Raw genomic sequence first — 17,045 nt, forward strand, 5'->3', positions numbered from 1 at the left:
GATTTCCATACCCATGAGATTTTAGGAAAACCCCGCATACCTTAAATTAGAAGCGGAGATTTTAGGAAAATCCCGCGTACCTTAAATTAGAAGCTTTTGAATGATCTATAGCTTTTGGGATGCTATACGTACGATTGATGGGTGCCTCTTGTAGTCCTCCCAATGAGGATTCCGAATCTTGAATAATTAAGAAAAACCCACGGTTAAATCTTGACATATTTGGGTTTTTAGTTTGAAACACTAGGGTGAGTTCTTGATGAATTTGATAGAAAAGAATCATATTTTGGTGTTTTGGTCGTTTAATCCCGTGTTATAGCTGGATAAGGGACGGAAGATATCCATTTTTCCTTTAAAAATGCGGAAACAGAACCTGAAATTTTGGTGCGTGGGATAGGGCGTGCATCGCACACTTATCGCATGATGCTACTGTCTCAGTCACTAAAATGGCGAAAACTTTTTGCTTGGGCATTGAATTTAGGCGAAATTGGTATCATTGGAAAGTTAATTAGAATAGCTTTCATTTGATATATAGTAGGGCCTATAATTTATTATATAGAGTTATGGTCGATTGAAATTGACCCAAGTTTCGACGCTGACTCAAACTCGAATGATAGGAAAGCTTTCAACTCGTCCTTGAGTAAGGGACCTTTATGATCTCAATTCATACTTAAATAGGTTCACACACTACATAATTGATTAACATGCCAAATTTGCATAGGATTTATGGCTTTTGGATCGTCTATGCATAGAAACGACGGTTTTTATTCTATCCCGAAATGCGGGCTGTTACATCCGTACTAGAAAAAATGGCACCTTTCCTTATGCGACAACTATTTAATGTTACGATCCTTATTTTATCCCTTATTAGATTCCATTTAGCAAGAAAAGTCAACCAAACTATAGTATGAAAATGACGTTTTCTCTTATTTCTTAAACTCCACGTCTAATCAAATAATATCGTATAAATTGAGATAAAGGGAATAACACTTTTCTGTTATAAATGAACATGTGACTTACTGTGTCCCTTTGCTTGTTTGTTTTTCCACTTTTGGCAATGTCCAGCTAAAAAGTAACAGATAAATCAACATGATTCTTTGCTTACAACTGATCATATTTGCTTGTTTTCCATAGTACTGAAAAAAATAATACAATCTTAAAGGAACTAGAAACTTTGACTCAATTCATTTTCAGACCAAAAAGATTTGTTTTTTTTTTTGGGACAGTGATTCAATACAGCTATCTTTTCTTATTTGGGTTGTTTTGTTTTACTACATTCTTGAAAACAGAAAGAAGTTTTTTTTTTTTCCAAGAACTTGATACTTGCCAAGAATGGTTGATTGTTTAGATGATTCAAACATCACGGAAGCAAGAGAGGAGCTAATGGTTTCACTTGTTGATGATGAAGTAAAACCCATTTTTAGAATTGCCCATTTTCTTAAACCAACAATACCCTCTACTAAAAAACTCCCTTTTCTCCCTTCAAGATCCAAAATTTCTTCTTCTTCTTCTTCACTAAAGGTAAAGTTTAGGGGTGGTTCTTCATACATGAAGGAATGGTCTAATTGGGTAAGGGAGTTAAAGCCTTTACACCAAGAGTTATGGAAGAAAGCTGGAGTCTTTGAAGCTATTATAGCTTCAACATTCAAGATTTATAGGCACAATGATTTGATTTTTGCTTTAGCTGAGAGATGGTGTATTGAGACTACTACATTCATTTTTCCATGGGGAGAAGGGACTGTTTCTTTGGAGGATATAGTAGTTTTGGGTGGTTTTTCTGTTTTGGGACAATGTGTGTCGGAACCTGTCAAGACCAATGATTCTGTTGAAGTTGAAAAAAATCTTTGTGATGCTTACAAAGTTGTTCAGGCGCGTGATAAGAATGTAGCTTACCATCCCTGGATGGAACATTTTGCAGGAGGAGGTGACAATTTGGAGCATGTTGCGTTTTTGACCCTTTGGTTGTCAAGGTATGTGCTTCCTTCTAGAAGTTATCAGTGTGTTGAAAGAGCTCTTTTCTCTATTGCAATTTGTCTGTCTCAAGGAGTTCCAATAGAACTTGCCCCTACTGTTCTTGCTAGCATTTATAGGGATCTCAACTTGCTTAAACAGTTGATTGTAGATTCGTCTAAGAACGCTGAAAAAAGTAGTTATTCTAGATGTGTAGAAGATGTTCGGATCTTATCCTTCGCGCTCCGCTTCATTTTGTTCAGCTATGGGCTTGGGAGAGATTTACCAGTTTGCAGCCTAAGCCTAGTACTGTCATCGACTCCGGGGAGCCAAGGGTAGCTAGATGGCATAAGGTGAAAAAGCTAAATTGTGTGGATCCTAGGAGCAAAATAGATTCTGCAGCAGAACATTTTCTGTGGCGTCCTTATGCTGTTGATATTGTGAAGAATTGGGACATCAACAAATTTTACAAGGACAGAGATGAATATGTGGTGGTTGGACAAAACATGGGAAGTGAAATCTTGATTTTGGCTCGACTTGTTCGAGCTTCTGAACTAGTTGGAATGGATTGTGTTGAACAGTACAATCCACATAGAGTGTCAATGCAATTCGGATTTGATCAAGATGTGCCCGGTTGTGTGAATCTTGCTAGTGATCATACCCCAAAAATTGCTTGGACCAATGCTCTATATACCTTCTAGGTTCATTGAGCCAGATGTCAGCAGACGATACTTGGAGTGGTGGAAGGACCAAAATGTTGCACCTGAGGATGCAGTTCACCATGTAGTAAAGGGAAAGCTGTCTAGAACTCATGATAAGATGAACGCCTTTGTATCCTGTGAATTTTTGCAGAATGGTGATAAGGTTAGAGAAGATGGTAAGAGACCAGATTGTGAAACGAGAGTTGTAGAATCATCATCAGATGATGACAATATACCGATTTCGGAATCTTTATGCAGGAGGAAGCTCATGAAGAAAGAAATTACTATACCTAGCAACCAAAGCCAAGCTTCTTCGACCTCTAATGTTGCAACTGCCAGAAAATGGGAGACTCTAACGGAATCAAATCCAATAAGCGAAAACATTGAGGGTTCAAATGGAAAGTCAGATGAAGATGGAGATGGGCCATATGTAGTTAAGGAAATGGTGCCTCCTAGTTCAACAGAAAAGCATACTGACTGTGAAAATGATAGAAATGAGAGTAACAGTAACACAACCCACAATCTTGTTATCGTCGAGCAGAAAGGAGACGGAAGAACCAGATGTGATGATCTTATAATGGATATAGAACTTCGTCTTAGCAGGCTTGAGAGACTAGCTGCTTCACGCAGGAGATGCTAGACTAAACATAGTAAGATTTCTATCGCCTGTTAATCTTCCTTTTGTGTAGTTTACTTGCTCTAGAGTTGTTGCTTGGTTTACCTATTTTAGTCTTCAGTCCGTATCTTAAGTATATGATTTCCATTCAGTGCTTTGGTTTGTTAGTTAATTATAACATGCTGATTTTGGCAAAAGATGAAAGTCATTACTTTATTTCACAGAGAAGTTGTAACCGAACATAATTTCAAATTCAGACCAGAAAACCGATGAAAAGCAACATACCCTACATTGTGCTTGGACTTTTGTACGCATATCTAATATACCTCTCTTGGATACCAGATACAATTCGGCTCATGTTTGCTGGTAAATACTGGCTTCATAGGTCTGTGCATAGCAACATGATAATTTGTACAAATTGCATGGTCGGGATCTTAACAATTTCTTCCATTCTGCAGCCTGGTATAGCTAAGATGTTCCCAACGAGGTGATGTTAGCTTCTGCATGAATTCATCTGTTGGCCATGGATCTTTTTGCTGCAATGTCAATCTCTAGACGTCTATCTTTGTTGGGCTATTTTTCTTTGCTTTTTTGTTTGGACAACATTGAGGAGTGAGGAGGATACCATTGTTACACATCTAACTTGAGTATTTCACTTGAAACAGGCAGGTTTATCATGACGTATTGGAGAATGATATCGAGACCCGCCATTCTGTGTCTCTGTGCTTGCTGTTTTGCCCTGTTGGGATTCTTACTCACTCCATCGCCAAAGCTCTAACTAGTAGCCCAGAAAAAAGAGAGTGTAGGACTCATTAACCGATGGTTTAGGCCTTTTTATGTTATCCGTAAACGATCAGCCAGTGTGTGTATAGTAATTAACCTTCAGGTTATGGAATTGCTGTTACAGTCTACATATCTGATGCAAAATCGCATTCATGCAAATTTTTTTTTATATTTATAGTAATTAACTCCGATGTCTGTGTCATTACATGAATGCATTTACAAACAAGGATTACGTTCCCCTGCTAAAGCTTTCTAAGTAGAGCTCATCGCATCCAACTTACTTCGTGCAATTTACATCTCTGGTGTGATTTGCAAGTTATTGCACATAAACAGGTTTACCTGATACATATTCAAAGATTTGCCTGTGAATTTGTCATGTATGGAGCTATTCTGCAGGATCATTTGGCATAGCCTGTGAATTTCAATGGAGAAACATGGTCGTTAGAATTCATATAGACGACTGCAACTTGTTTGAAATTGAGTCGTAGTAGTCATTACTAGAGATTAAAATGCATTATTTCAAGAATCGCTCATGAAATTATTTTCCACTTAACGGTGATCTTGATATGTGGTTTTGGAATATAGAAGAAACCATTAGATAATTGGCCTATGATTCTGTGAAAAATCCCACCAGGCTCGCCTGACGCCCTATCTTTGGCCTAGGTGGAGAGGAGGCCCATTCGACAACCATAACAGTTGTAAAGCAACTGGGAGGACTGTAGATAGAGGGTGAAATGAGTTGGGTTGAAATGGGTCAAAATGGGGGTCAAAACCCAACCCGTTGAACACTTACTAAGTTTATTATTTTATTTGTTTCTTTATAATATAAATACGCTCTTTAACTTGACTTCAACTTGCATTTATGTCAAGTTTAATTGTTTTATTTGTTTCTTTCTAATATAAATACGCTCTTTAACTTGACTTCAACTTGCATTTATGTCCTCCAACTTTGTGTCTTCACAAGTAGACACTTAAACTTGTACAAAGTTCAACAAGTAAACACACGCGTCCTATGTGATGTCCTACGTATGTTTACTTGTTCAATTTTAGACAAGTTTAAGTGCCTAAATGAGCACATCCAAAATTGGAGGATATAAATATCAGTTGATGCCAAGTTAAAACGCATGCAAATAGCATAATTATAATCAAACAAGCAATTTATTTTTTTTTATAAAAAGAGTAACTGCTACATTAAACGCAAAGAGTTGCTACATTAAACACAAAAATGAGTTTTTGGTATAATGATCTACTGGAATTCAAAAGGCATGTCATGCATTGTATATTATAGGGTACGCCATTATTGTTGAACTTGAACCAATCCCATTATTCGCCAACCAATTTTCTGCCTCAATCTTCATAGAATAATCTGCATCCTCAAACTGATAATCATCAATGGTAAGAGGTTGAATATCCATCCCCGTGCCCACACCACTTTGAATATTTGCTTGAAAGAAGTTGTAGTTGATAGAAGGCCACAAAGAAGTAGCTTGGTTCATCAAGTTGTTGTAGTTGTTGTTCATGAGCTCGGTGTAGTCCCTTATTTCTTGATGAGAAAGTAACGAGGAGTTTCTAGTAGTCGTGCTCTTCAAGAATTCGGCTTTTCCTTTTGCATCCTCTATCCTTTTCTCAAGAACACGAGCAAGATTTTGCAATTCTTTTTCAGATAAATAGTCGAATCTTGAATCCCAAGTAGGGTACTTTTCTACTTTGATCTCAGGATTTTTCCTTTGGTTTTCGAAGAAGTTGGAAAAAGTCGTAGCCCTTTTGCTCCGGCATGTGAGTGGTTGGTTCTTGTAGAGATTTATCAGCTCGTCAACTTCTTTTGGATCATTGGGCCATATTTGAACTCGTTGAGAAGTATCTTGATCAGTAATTCCTCCGTATATGATCATGCATACTTTGATGCCACAAAGTATCACGAGCTCTGAGATTTTCTTGACTAAGCTAGCCTTTCGCTTCACCAAAGTTGACTTCCTATTCTTATGATCTTGAATAAATTCCATGTTGATTTTCGCTCTTCCCATATCGAGGATTTTGCCCAACCCACCACGTCTAATTCTCCAAATCGAGGATTTTGCCCAAACCTACCACATTTAATTCTCCAAGAAGGAGAGAGTGTACAATGCTTTAGGAATCCCCTATTTATAGATTCCAAATAGTACCCTAACTTAGAATAATACTGTTCTCCCAGTCGGAAGTTCCGTAAAATCACCCAATATTTTAACCGGTTTCTGCTGATCAACATAGTTAAACATTTCCCACCATTTGGTTAACTTTTTGGGCACCTTGACAACCATCAGAACTCTAGACTTTGTGGACAAATCCATCCTATAATAACACACAAGATGTTATCTCAAAAATTCGACAGGAGTAGAAGATTCCCAACCCTTGGGATTTTTGACGCAAACATATGTCTATGGGACAGACCACATTCATGACTCCAATTTGCCGAACAGAAGTACTGAGCAAAATCAGTCTACTAGGCAAACAATTCTAGATTACGGGGTGAGAGACCTAGGCTAATAAGAAGACAAAGACCAACACAAAGATTTACCGGACCCACGGAGGGTTGCCTATATATCCCACCCCAAGGGAAGGGAATCGGGTATGCGTAGTTCATCTAGATTGGACAATTAACGATTAACTAATACATTGACCCTAACTTAAGAGACACTACCAAAAATAAACGAAAAAAAACTTTTGGATTTTCAGCTAGACACTTTAACTAAGACTGACACCACCAATTATGAAGAAATTTTTTTTTGATATTTTTGTTTTTGACAAATAAGTAGAAGAGGCAAACAAAACATTTTTTTTTTTTTGAATTTACGGTACTTTGAGAAGACAAATGCAAAACGTAAAATTTTTTTTTTTGAGTTTTTGGATTGTGAAGAACCAAAGCCATAAAGAATTCTAAAATAAACTACGACATTCCTCTTTTTTCATTCTTTTCGACTCATTTTTTCTATTTTTTTCTTTTTCGTTTTTGCCTACGCACCTTACTCCTAACAATTTTTTTTTTCAAAAATCAGTATGTCAAATGACCACGTTACCCTTAAAAAATGCAACAGTTAGCACGTAAGGATACTTTAGAGGGGAGTCTCCTATAATGGGCCATGTGGGTCCCGCTAGGTCTCCGTATGATGCACATAAGCATGACCTAAAGGCTGACCTACATTGTGGTTCACTAACAAGGCTGTTCGGGGGAGCGTATGGTCGATAGTGGCTGCTTTGCTTTCCACCTACTCCATAACACCGACGGCTCCCCCCCTAAAATAAGGGTGACTCAACTAGAGATTGTGTACAACACGTGTACTACGGACTTGTTACAGAAAGAAGGCCGGGGGGTGGACTCATGATGACAGATATAAAGCGGTAACACATAGGATAAATACTATAAACAAAGAGCACGAAAACGCACAAAAGTGAAAATAACATCAACAATAATCACAAATAATGCTTATACACTCGTAATGCCAAACAAAGCCGATACGACTCAAAAATAAGCTCGAATTCTCATACTGTCCCCAGCAGAGTCGCCAGAGCTGTCATACCCCTTTTTACGCACTCCAAAAATTTATGGTTATAATTTAATGTTCGAAAAGGATTTTATTATTTAAGTGACAAGAAATGAAAATTTGTTTTGGAAAAGGATTATTTACATTTTTTACTCAGAGTCGCCACTTGGCATAACCCGGTGTGCCAAGTCACCATTAGAAAATCCTTTCCAAAACCATTTGACTCTTAAACTGGTTTGCGAACAGAGATTCCGGCTAAGAATTCTGTTGACCGAGGGGAAGGTGTTAAGCACCTCTCGATCCCGTGGTTCAACCACGGTCGCTTGGTAGAGTGTATTGACTATTTTTTGGCACTAAGAAATGTATAAACCACACAAAAAGCACGCAAAATAATCAAACAAAAAAAAAACAATCCGAAATGTAAAGTCCAGTCCAATTATTACAACCCGAAATAAAAAGGGATTGAAAGTAAACCTACGCTAATCCTAAATTAATGCTCTACCCGATGCCTCGGGCCTTCACCACGAACGTCCTCGGGGTACATGATACCTCGGGGCATTCCCCGGTGAATAAATATATACAGATACTTCGGGGCATTCCCCGGCCAAATTATACAATTAAATTAAATGCGACAAAAAAATAAAACCATTCCAACACATATTTCAAACATGTCATCAATCCACCATGCCTAAATTTGCCTACCGAATCTACCATTTGCATATCCAATTAGCGACCTAAAATCGTGACACTATCGAGTTCACCAACATTATTCATGTTTATTCCAAGTTGAATAAAAAGTAACAATAAAACCATCATTAACCCAAATTCATCATTTTATCAATATTGTAATTCCACCCCAATTTTCCTTTTATCAGCCCATTAAAACATGACCAAACTCATTCCTCAAACCAACATAGCCGAATCACTAACGTCATGATCAACATCAATTAAATAAACCGATCAAACTACGATAATTAAAGAGGCTCAAACACACTGTCAAAAATTAACCATCAAACTCAAACATGAACCACACAAATCAAGGACATCATCACAGATAAAATGAGAAGAGATAGAGTTGAAGAATTTGGACCTTAATTTTATTTCAAATCGGATCGTTCAACTGAAACCGCTTCACGGACTCAACGAATCTTGACTCTAGAACCCGTTAGCCCTCGAATAGAATCAATTCAGCCACGAAATGAAACCCCGATAAGTATACAAAATTTAAACTAATAAAAGAAGAAGGCCACAACCCCGAATGACGATTTAGTGGTCGGAACTGACGCTAGCCGGTGGGATTTGACCAAAAAATAAGAGGCACGAGCTTAGAACGTGATTTCAGATTGTAATAGAGCTGGTGGTACTGTTTTCCGTCAGGTTTCATCGGAACAGTAGACAGGCCATGGCTATTGACGTTTGGGCAGTGATTTCGGTGGATCTCCGGCGATAACCCACTGGAGAAAATACCTCTTACCTCAATTTTGTTCTCATCTCAGCTTTTCTCTCTCTATTTTCTCCAATCTCTCTCTCTTGTCTCCCTATTCTCATGTCATTTTAGTGGATGTGTGTGTGATTGTGCGTTTTCACTGAGAGAGTGCATTTTTTGGTGAGATGTGAGTGTGTTTGCGTGACTGATATGTGGATCTGTGTGTGTTCAGTGTTTATCGCTGAGGGTATATTTATGGTGGTGTGCGACGGTGAGAGGATTATGAGAGTGGTGCGTGAATTCTATTTTTTTTTCTCTAGAAAAAAAATGAAAATGGAAGATAATGGTCGGTTTCCTTATGGAGAGGATGAGATGACGATCATAAAACAAAATTGGTCCCCTGTGTAAAAATGTGAGGGGGGTATATGGGTAGTGGTGAGGTGGGGTAGAGTTTTTTTAGGATAGGGTAGGTAGGTGTTGTTTTTTAATTGGAGGGATAAGGGTTAGGTGTCTATTTTTGTTTGGGTAGGTTGCTAGTAAGACAAAATTAGTTAAGGGATTGTTACTTTTGTTATTTGTGGAGGGATTATCACACGGGTGAGGGTACACGGTAGGATAACATAAAATGGGTAAAAGTGAATAAAATTGAACTTTAAGAGGACGAAATCACGTGTCTACACCATGTACCATCTAACTAGTCTTTCTCCATCTAGCAACTTAACGGTACTACTAGCCACACGTAACATGCGATAGCCTTAGAAAACGCCGCAACTCCATATCACTTTGGGCATATTTCTACATCATACATACAACATCATACTTCACTATAGCTCAAATAAACTTAAGCTCTTGTATATGCTGTCTAAGCCTCTCAGATCACTTCTTTATAACTAGTATTATTATCCAAGAAATCATCACATCTTCCTTCATGGCCATCAACTATTTAAACTTAATGTGTAGTGCTAAACATGGTTTACAATCCAACCTTACACACAATTATCACTTGGAAAAAAGAAAAAAAATATAAAATAAAACATCAAGAAACACTAGTACACTAGAACTCCATAACAACAACATTCGACCATAATCATATGGCCTACCCTATTCACAATCCATTAACACATCCTCCTTCTACACACCATTACTATCTACCCCTTATAGCTAAACTTAGTCCATAACTCTATAAGTTTCAATTAAACTCCCTCTGCAATCTCAGGGACGCCTAAATTAACTACACTCATCCACCAAGTGCCTTCATCAATAACCTATACTCTTCTTGCACAACAAACACCGTCAACAACTCTTTTCATACTTCAAGCAAACAATAATTCACCTTAACAAGTAACTCCTTCTCTACTTTCTACTAAACTAACACACAAGAACGCATCACTTCATTACCAACTCAATATCATGCAAAAAGATTCAGCTATACATATAGTCAATAAATTACCCTTACCAATTTTCTAGCCATTATGCCACTAAACCCCAGTTCCAACCAATACAAGAACAACAAGTTGCTAGTGAATAAAAATAGGCCCCACACGGCTCCACTAGACTTTAATTTTTGTGTTTTGAACAAAAAATGAGATGAATGACAAGGCAACTATGCTAGTGAATCGAAAGAGCTCCACACGGCTTCACTAGACTTTCAGTTTCAACAATACAATGATAACAAGATTAAAAGAGATAGAAACTTGACAAACAATAATCAGTGATCTAAGAATACATATCTTACTCTGTATGAATAAAAATTTGAGTCAAACACTCCCCCCATAGACTATCATACAATCCACACATATCACTAGCTACCACATTGGTCTATCACTATAAAGGGGTAAATCATCCTCAAACATCGGTTATTCAAATAAAATGTTTATTTATACAAAATTCACCCTCACTCTAACTTCTAACTTTGTGACTTCATATCACCAACTTCTTGGTCTAACATCACTACAAATAGGTCATGACACCGACACTTACCTTATACTACTACTCGGGTGAAAATACAGTTCCAATATTCTGCTACACATTATTTCCCCTGAAGCATGACGTCTGCAACTTAAATTTTGAAAGGGACTGAGTACACTTAATACTGCAGGCTGAAAAGCACGATTTCATCAGAATTAAAGTTCACACTAGAATCAATGAAATCTGAGGCTCTAACAGACTCTTCACAAGTCCTTGCATAATTTCAAAATCTTAAATGGCTCAATCAGAAAGAACCATATCATTTAGACTCTAAAACTCTATACTTGAATCATCCCAATACTGAGACATGTCTGAGAACATCAGAGTAAGAAAAGAATTGGGATGACTATTACTTTTGTATGGGCAACACCATATTTCATGACTCGAATCGGGGCCCTGGTCGTGACGAGCATTCCCAAACCTGAAGGCCCGAAATGCCCTCTGTCTATCTGGTAATCATGCACATAATTCATATGATCAAATTAATACGGAATAGACACAATAATATGGAAACATGGTCAACAATTTAAAACAGTTAAAGGACTGAAAACATGCCCAACAATATTTAATAAACATTTGCAACAGTCTGCAAAATCTCTACAAAATACTATCTAAATAACTGGGACAAGGCCCCTAGTAGACCAAAAGCCATACAGAAATAAATACCTAAATTACTAGGCCTTCCGAAGCAAAGAAGCCTCACCAACTAAACTTTGAGACAACCCTGTCTGTAGACTCTACTGAGGATCTGGACCCCTAGACTGTGCCTCAGTACCTGGGAGGAAGGGGGTGTCAGCACAATTGTACTAGCACGCGAAGCAATCCAAAATAGAGTAATTGAGCATATATATATATATAATACGTGAGAGAAAATGTTCATCAAACATTATGCAAAAAATAGTTTTTGAAAAACACATGGGCACCTTCTGAAAACATGTAACCTGTTTGTAAATCTCAAACTCTGATCTGTGTATTACTTCTGAGTTAGGCGGTATCCCCTACAAGTCTGATATTCCACGGGCGATATGGAATCCGCCATTGACTCGCGGGGAAGCCTCCAAACTGAGTATGCCGCAAGGGTTGGAGTTCATGAATCTGATATGCCACACGACACTTAAGTCAACGTATAATAATATACTCGGGTCGGCAAACCACGATTTTAGGCAATGAATTTCCTGAATTCAAGCCCTCTTCATGGAACCACCTAACATCTCTGTATGCCCATTTTTAACCTTTTCTGTACATGCAACATTCTGAATGTCTAAAATCATGATAGTCTAAAATGTCTATTAGTCTGAGTCTGATATGGCATTGGTCTGAATTGGTATCATCATACCACGACTTGCAAGTCATGATTTTTGAGCCATAATATATTAAGCTAAATCTTTCATTTAAAGCATAATTTAGACCACCAAAAACATGCAACTGCTATAGAAGATTTTGTGTTTCGAAACTCAAGTCAAAATCTTGTAAAAACTTCATCAACATATGGTGGTCTAGTGCCTTTAGCAAATCCATGCACTCTTTAATTACATGCATTATGAACATTAAACATTCATGCTAGATTCCCTCTTTAGTGATTTAAAACCACCTTTAAAGCATAACAAGAGTTCAATCATTTCATATAGTACTTTTCAGGGATGCATTGCAAAACAATTCATATGCTATGAGAAATATGACAAATTCACTAAAGAGGCAATTCACCGAAAATCATGCTCTCAACAAGAATTCATTCTTAAATACATGGTTTCATATAGTCATATTCTCAAATCACTTTGGGGAAAATCAAAAGACCAAAACAATGATGTTAAAATATTTAATACATGAATATATATATATAGATTCAAAAACCCTATTCTAAAACATGATTTTTCTATGCCCATGAGAATTTAGGAAAACCCCACGTACCTCTATTTTGGAAAATAATAGGTGCTTCTTGAAGCCTGTGGATTGGGGATTCTGAATCTCTAATCAATTTTGAAAATCCACAGTTAAATCTTGATTTATTTGGGTTTTTAGTTTGAAACCCTTGGGAGTGTTCTTGAGAATTTTAGATGAATGTGGGTGCATTTTGGAGAATTGGGGACTGAATTTCGTGTTTATGGCTGAATAAAGGTTGGAAACGGACCATTTTTTCCCAAAAACGGAGTGTTTAAGTCACTTGAAACCATAAGATATGTGCCGCATATGATATCACTTATATTTACATAGGCACCGCATATGATATCGCCTATATTTACATAGGTGCTGCATATGATATCTCCTATATTTACATAGGCGCCGCATATGATATCGCCTATATTTACATAAGCGCCGCATATGCTATCGCATATGCTTTCCAGTGGCCCTGTGCGATTGGTTAGGCGACGCATACTACTTTGAAAGGCCATAAATTCTTGCTCGGGTGTCATATTTTAGAAAAATTGGTATTGTTGGAAAGTTAACTCAAAGACCTATCATTTGACACATAGTAAACTCTCTAATTCAACATAGACAAAGAGTTATGGTCGATGGAAGCTTACACAAATTACAACATCCACTAAAACTTAATCGATTGAAATAGTTTCAACTCATCCTTGAGTTGAAGGACCTCTATGGTATAAATTCATGCTCAAATGGATTTACATACTACATAAACATACCAAATTGGCATAGGATTTATGGCTCTGGGATTATCAACGCATCAGAGTCATGGTTTTTATTCTAGCCCAACATGCGGGGTGTTACATTATCTCCCCCTTGGGATCATTCATCCCCGAATGATGGATAAATTGTCGAAGTCTTAAGGGTATGGGATAATGCGGACATGATATATTCCCTAAGAAAGAATACACTTATCGAAAACATGACTATAAGATTGGAACTACTGATGTTTTAAATGCTTATGCCGGACATGCATATCCGAGGCATGGAGTACACAACTGAAGCTACTCATAGACTGAATTCTCATAATGAATCATGCATATCTGATGCATGGATCTGTGATCGAGTTGAATCATAACTGAACATCTGGAATCTATGCATGTAACTAAATGGGGTATCTCCTCCTTGGTACCCTATGTCCCTCTATGAATGCTCAATTCACTAAGATACTCAGAAAACTGAGGCGATGCATAGGGCACCTATGAATTAAATCATAACTGAACATCTGGAATCTGAATTTAATGCATGATGCATGAAATGGGCTATACTCGTAACTACTGGTATACTCTATCTTGGAATAGTAGGATGTATGAGATTTTGAGTAGCATGAATAAGTGAAAAGACGAGAAAAAAAGTCATGCGAATCTAACTGCTAAACTGACTTATTGGCATATAGACTGAATTATACTACACCCTCATACTTAACTAGAGTATCTCTTCATCACAATTCTCTAAATAAATTCTAGCAGTAATAGGGAGCCACGAATCTTGGGAATGGATTACAAAAGACATTCAACTGAGGAATCACCATATTGACACTACTCTGCAGTCTGGAACATAGGTATATAACTCCTGAATTAGGATGGAATTACCAGACCTTTGGCATTACAACTTCTTACTTTCAAGCGTAGCACACTTCTCGAATATCACTTAACTATACTATTATCCTTAAATATCATATTCATTCAACTCAGCTTAAAATTCTCATATGAGCATTGACAAATCTTTCTACTATTGTCGGAAATAACTTAATCCCTTCGCTGTGATCAAGCCTAACTCTAAGTCACAAAAATACAACATGCCAGACCACGCTATTATTCTAAACCATATGATGCAATCTTTTATATCTCCTTTAAAGATCACATCCTAAGTATAACATGCCTTACCACTTCAATGACTACTTTGACCTCTTACTATAAAGTCGCTAGCGCATATAGCGTTCCTTTACAACAATCTCAACATGTCATTCAAGCCTATCTTTATAACCACATATGAACTTCAAAGAAAACACTCATAAAGGCATACTTCACATATTCTCTAAACCACTATCAATATCACTCCCACGAGCTACCCCAAGAACATACACATACAAAATTCCACTAACCATCACATAAATAAAAACGTGGCCCCAAATCTTACTTCATACTTATGGCCTTATCTAAACAAGTGTACTATGATCTTTCATCAACAAGGAATAATTACTCACCTCCACTATCATCGCATAAGGAGGAGTCACAAAAAGGTTAGAACATAAGATCTGGAGGCATGGAATGGTACTATATGAAGCTTGACACTCATTTGAGGCCTGAGGAATAGGAAAAAAACAACAGGGACCCACTAAAGCGCTCTGAATTTAGGGTATTCATGGCTATAAGCTGAATCTCACCAATCCTTTTGCGTAAAACATGAGTTATGGAAACGGAGCACATTATAAAGTGTGAGTAAATGACTCTCTATCATATGTATGAACGTGAACTGATCATGGAACTAAATTGTAAAGCATGAGTAGGTATTAGGATCACTGAGAAATACTGAGATAGGAATGGGTTGAGATTCACCCTTACTTTTTGATGTTCTATATCATCATGACATCACTACAAGAATCTGAGAGTCTTACTTGGTTATTCATTTAGTCATCTCCCCCTTAGCTTCAAGCCATCATCTTAAGTTTTTGGGAGATACCTTACTAGACTTTAAACTTAACTGCACTCACTGCACTCTGGGTTCTGAAATATGACAATACACAAAATTAATAAAACTTAACCCGAAAGACCACATATGAGAGTGGAACGCCCACTGCTAATACTACCTCCTAAGGCACACTCTATCATTCTGTAAACCCAATAGTCATCATCTATTCCTCGAACACTTACTAACTTCGAATCTTCATGAGTATCCCCAAAGTTGAAGTGCACACCCTCTAGTGCCTCTACTCTTATTTCTGTTAGCATGACTTTCAAGGACTCAAGCTTAGATTATAACACCTAACATGGGTATCACCAAGTCTTCAATGAGCCACTCTATTTCTATCATAGTCTACCAACATATCAACTTCAAACTTATTTTCCTCTACCATGAGAATCAAGTTCATATCAAAAGGCTCAACGCTATCAATCAAAGGTCCTTAACTTGGCTATTTAGAACACCATATACCATCTAGCTAGTCTTTTTCCACCTAGCAAATCAATGGTACCAGTAGCCACACACAACATGTAATCGCCTTAGAAAAATACTACAGCTTCATACCACCTTGGGTATACTTCTACATCACATATACAACGTCATACTTCATTACGAATCAAATAAACTTAGGCATTTTCATACACTGTTCAAGCCTACAGATCACTTCCATATAATTAGTATCATTAACCAAGAAATTATTACATCCACCTCGATGGCCATCAATTGTTTCAAACTTAATGTCTAGTGCTAAACATGATTTACAACCAACCTTACACACAATCCTCACTTAGAAACTATGAAATAAACATCAAGAAACACTAGTACACTAGAAATTCATAACCACAATAATCGATCATGACCTTACGATTTTCCTTGTCATATTCCATTAGCACGTACTATTTCAACACATTAAGCTTACAAATCTAATCCCACGAAACATGTATCATCAATTTATTGCCGCTATTCACCATCACACCATTTAAATTCGAGCCTAGTCTAGCATCAATCATTTACAACCAATGAAGAGTGCAACATAATATAAATGTACTAATCCTTCAAATTAAGATATTCTACCCAAATACTTCAAAAATATACTACGTACTTTCTCACAAGTAGTATTAGTTTACAACTACCAATGAGAAGAAGGTTAAGGGGTAAGGTCACATAATAGACATGATCAACCTTAAGCTTATATTATAACCATACAATCTTGTCTATTTATACGGCTTTCTCACATCATACTTACTTACCCCTATGGGCATTTAGACTACCTTTAGATACCCCATATGACAATGATTCTATACTTACAACCTACTGCTAATCTAGCCATTTTCATTCATAGACTATAAGGGGTTTCTATAACCACCTTAAGTATCCACTCTGGGCTCTTTCTCTATTTTGAAAGGAAGAAAACAAGTAACATTCTGAGTCAACACTTCCTCCACGGACTACCATACAATTCACAAATAGTACCACCACAT

At 37.2% G+C, this 17,045-nt stretch overlaps 3 protein-coding genes across 10 annotated transcripts; 2 read left to right on the forward strand and 1 right to left on the reverse strand.

Annotated features, from left to right (window-relative positions):
* The first annotated feature begins 1,045 nt into the window (after positions 1-1,045).
* LOC107856392 lies at positions 1,046-4,216 on the forward strand. Of its 8 annotated transcripts, XR_007057901.1 has the most exons (4): positions 1,123-3,298; positions 3,489-3,630; positions 3,723-3,751; positions 3,930-4,216. XR_007057901.1 is itself a non-coding variant. In XM_047415623.1 (2 exons), the coding sequence occupies exon 1, from the start codon at positions 2,629-2,631 to the stop codon at positions 3,286-3,288; it is 660 nt and encodes a 219-aa protein (XP_047271579.1). In that variant the 5' UTR covers positions 1,123-2,628; the 3' UTR covers positions 3,289-3,298; positions 3,489-4,216. The 8 variants fall into 6 exon arrangements, 2 of the variants coding, with proteins under 2 accessions (XP_047271579.1, XP_047271578.1); XR_007057902.1 differs by having other exon boundaries at positions 1,046-3,298; positions 3,723-4,216; XR_007057900.1 differs by having other exon boundaries at positions 3,489-3,751.
* LOC124885916 (protein MAO HUZI 4, chloroplastic-like) lies at positions 3,534-4,080 on the forward strand. The gene is made up of 2 exons (XM_047394178.1): positions 3,534-3,751; positions 3,930-4,080. The coding sequence occupies exons 1-2, from the start codon at positions 3,534-3,536 to the stop codon at positions 4,078-4,080; spliced, it is 369 nt and encodes a 122-aa protein (XP_047250134.1).
* A 122-nt stretch (positions 4,217-4,338) lies between the features above and the next one.
* Positions 4,339-6,071, reverse strand: LOC107856301 (agamous-like MADS-box protein AGL17). The gene is made up of 2 exons (XM_016701284.1): positions 5,341-6,071; positions 4,339-4,459 (listed from the first exon to the last, which is right to left on the reverse strand). Exons 1-2 carry the CDS (start codon positions 6,069-6,071, stop codon positions 4,339-4,341), a joined length of 852 nt encoding a protein of 283 aa, XP_016556770.1.
* Between the last annotated feature and the right edge of the window lie 10,974 nt (positions 6,072-17,045).

This window comes from Capsicum annuum, chromosome 7 (assembly GCF_002878395.1).
Source record: "Capsicum annuum cultivar UCD-10X-F1 chromosome 7, UCD10Xv1.1, whole genome shotgun sequence".
NCBI classification, from domain to species: Eukaryota; Viridiplantae; Streptophyta; class Magnoliopsida; order Solanales; family Solanaceae; genus Capsicum; species Capsicum annuum.

Excerpts from the sequence above, each read along its gene's own strand:
- LOC107856301 (XM_016701284.1), bottom strand. The coding sequence starts at position 6,071 with ATGGGAAGAGCGAAAATCAACATGGAATTTATTCAAGATCATAAGAAT. Across the intron at positions 4,460-5,340 it reads TCAAGTTCAACAATAATGGC|GCTATGCCAAATGATCCTGC; the intron begins GTACCCTATAAT and ends TGAAATTCACAG.
- LOC124885916 (XM_047394178.1), top strand. The coding sequence starts at position 3,534 with ATGAAAAGCAACATACCCTACATTGTGCTTGGACTTTTGTACGCATAT. Across the intron at positions 3,752-3,929 it reads GCTAAGATGTTCCCAACGAG|GCAGGTTTATCATGACGTAT; the intron begins GTGATGTTAGCT and ends CACTTGAAACAG.
- LOC107856392 (XM_047415623.1), top strand. The coding sequence starts at position 2,629 with ATGCTCTATATACCTTCTAGGTTCATTGAGCCAGATGTCAGCAGACGA.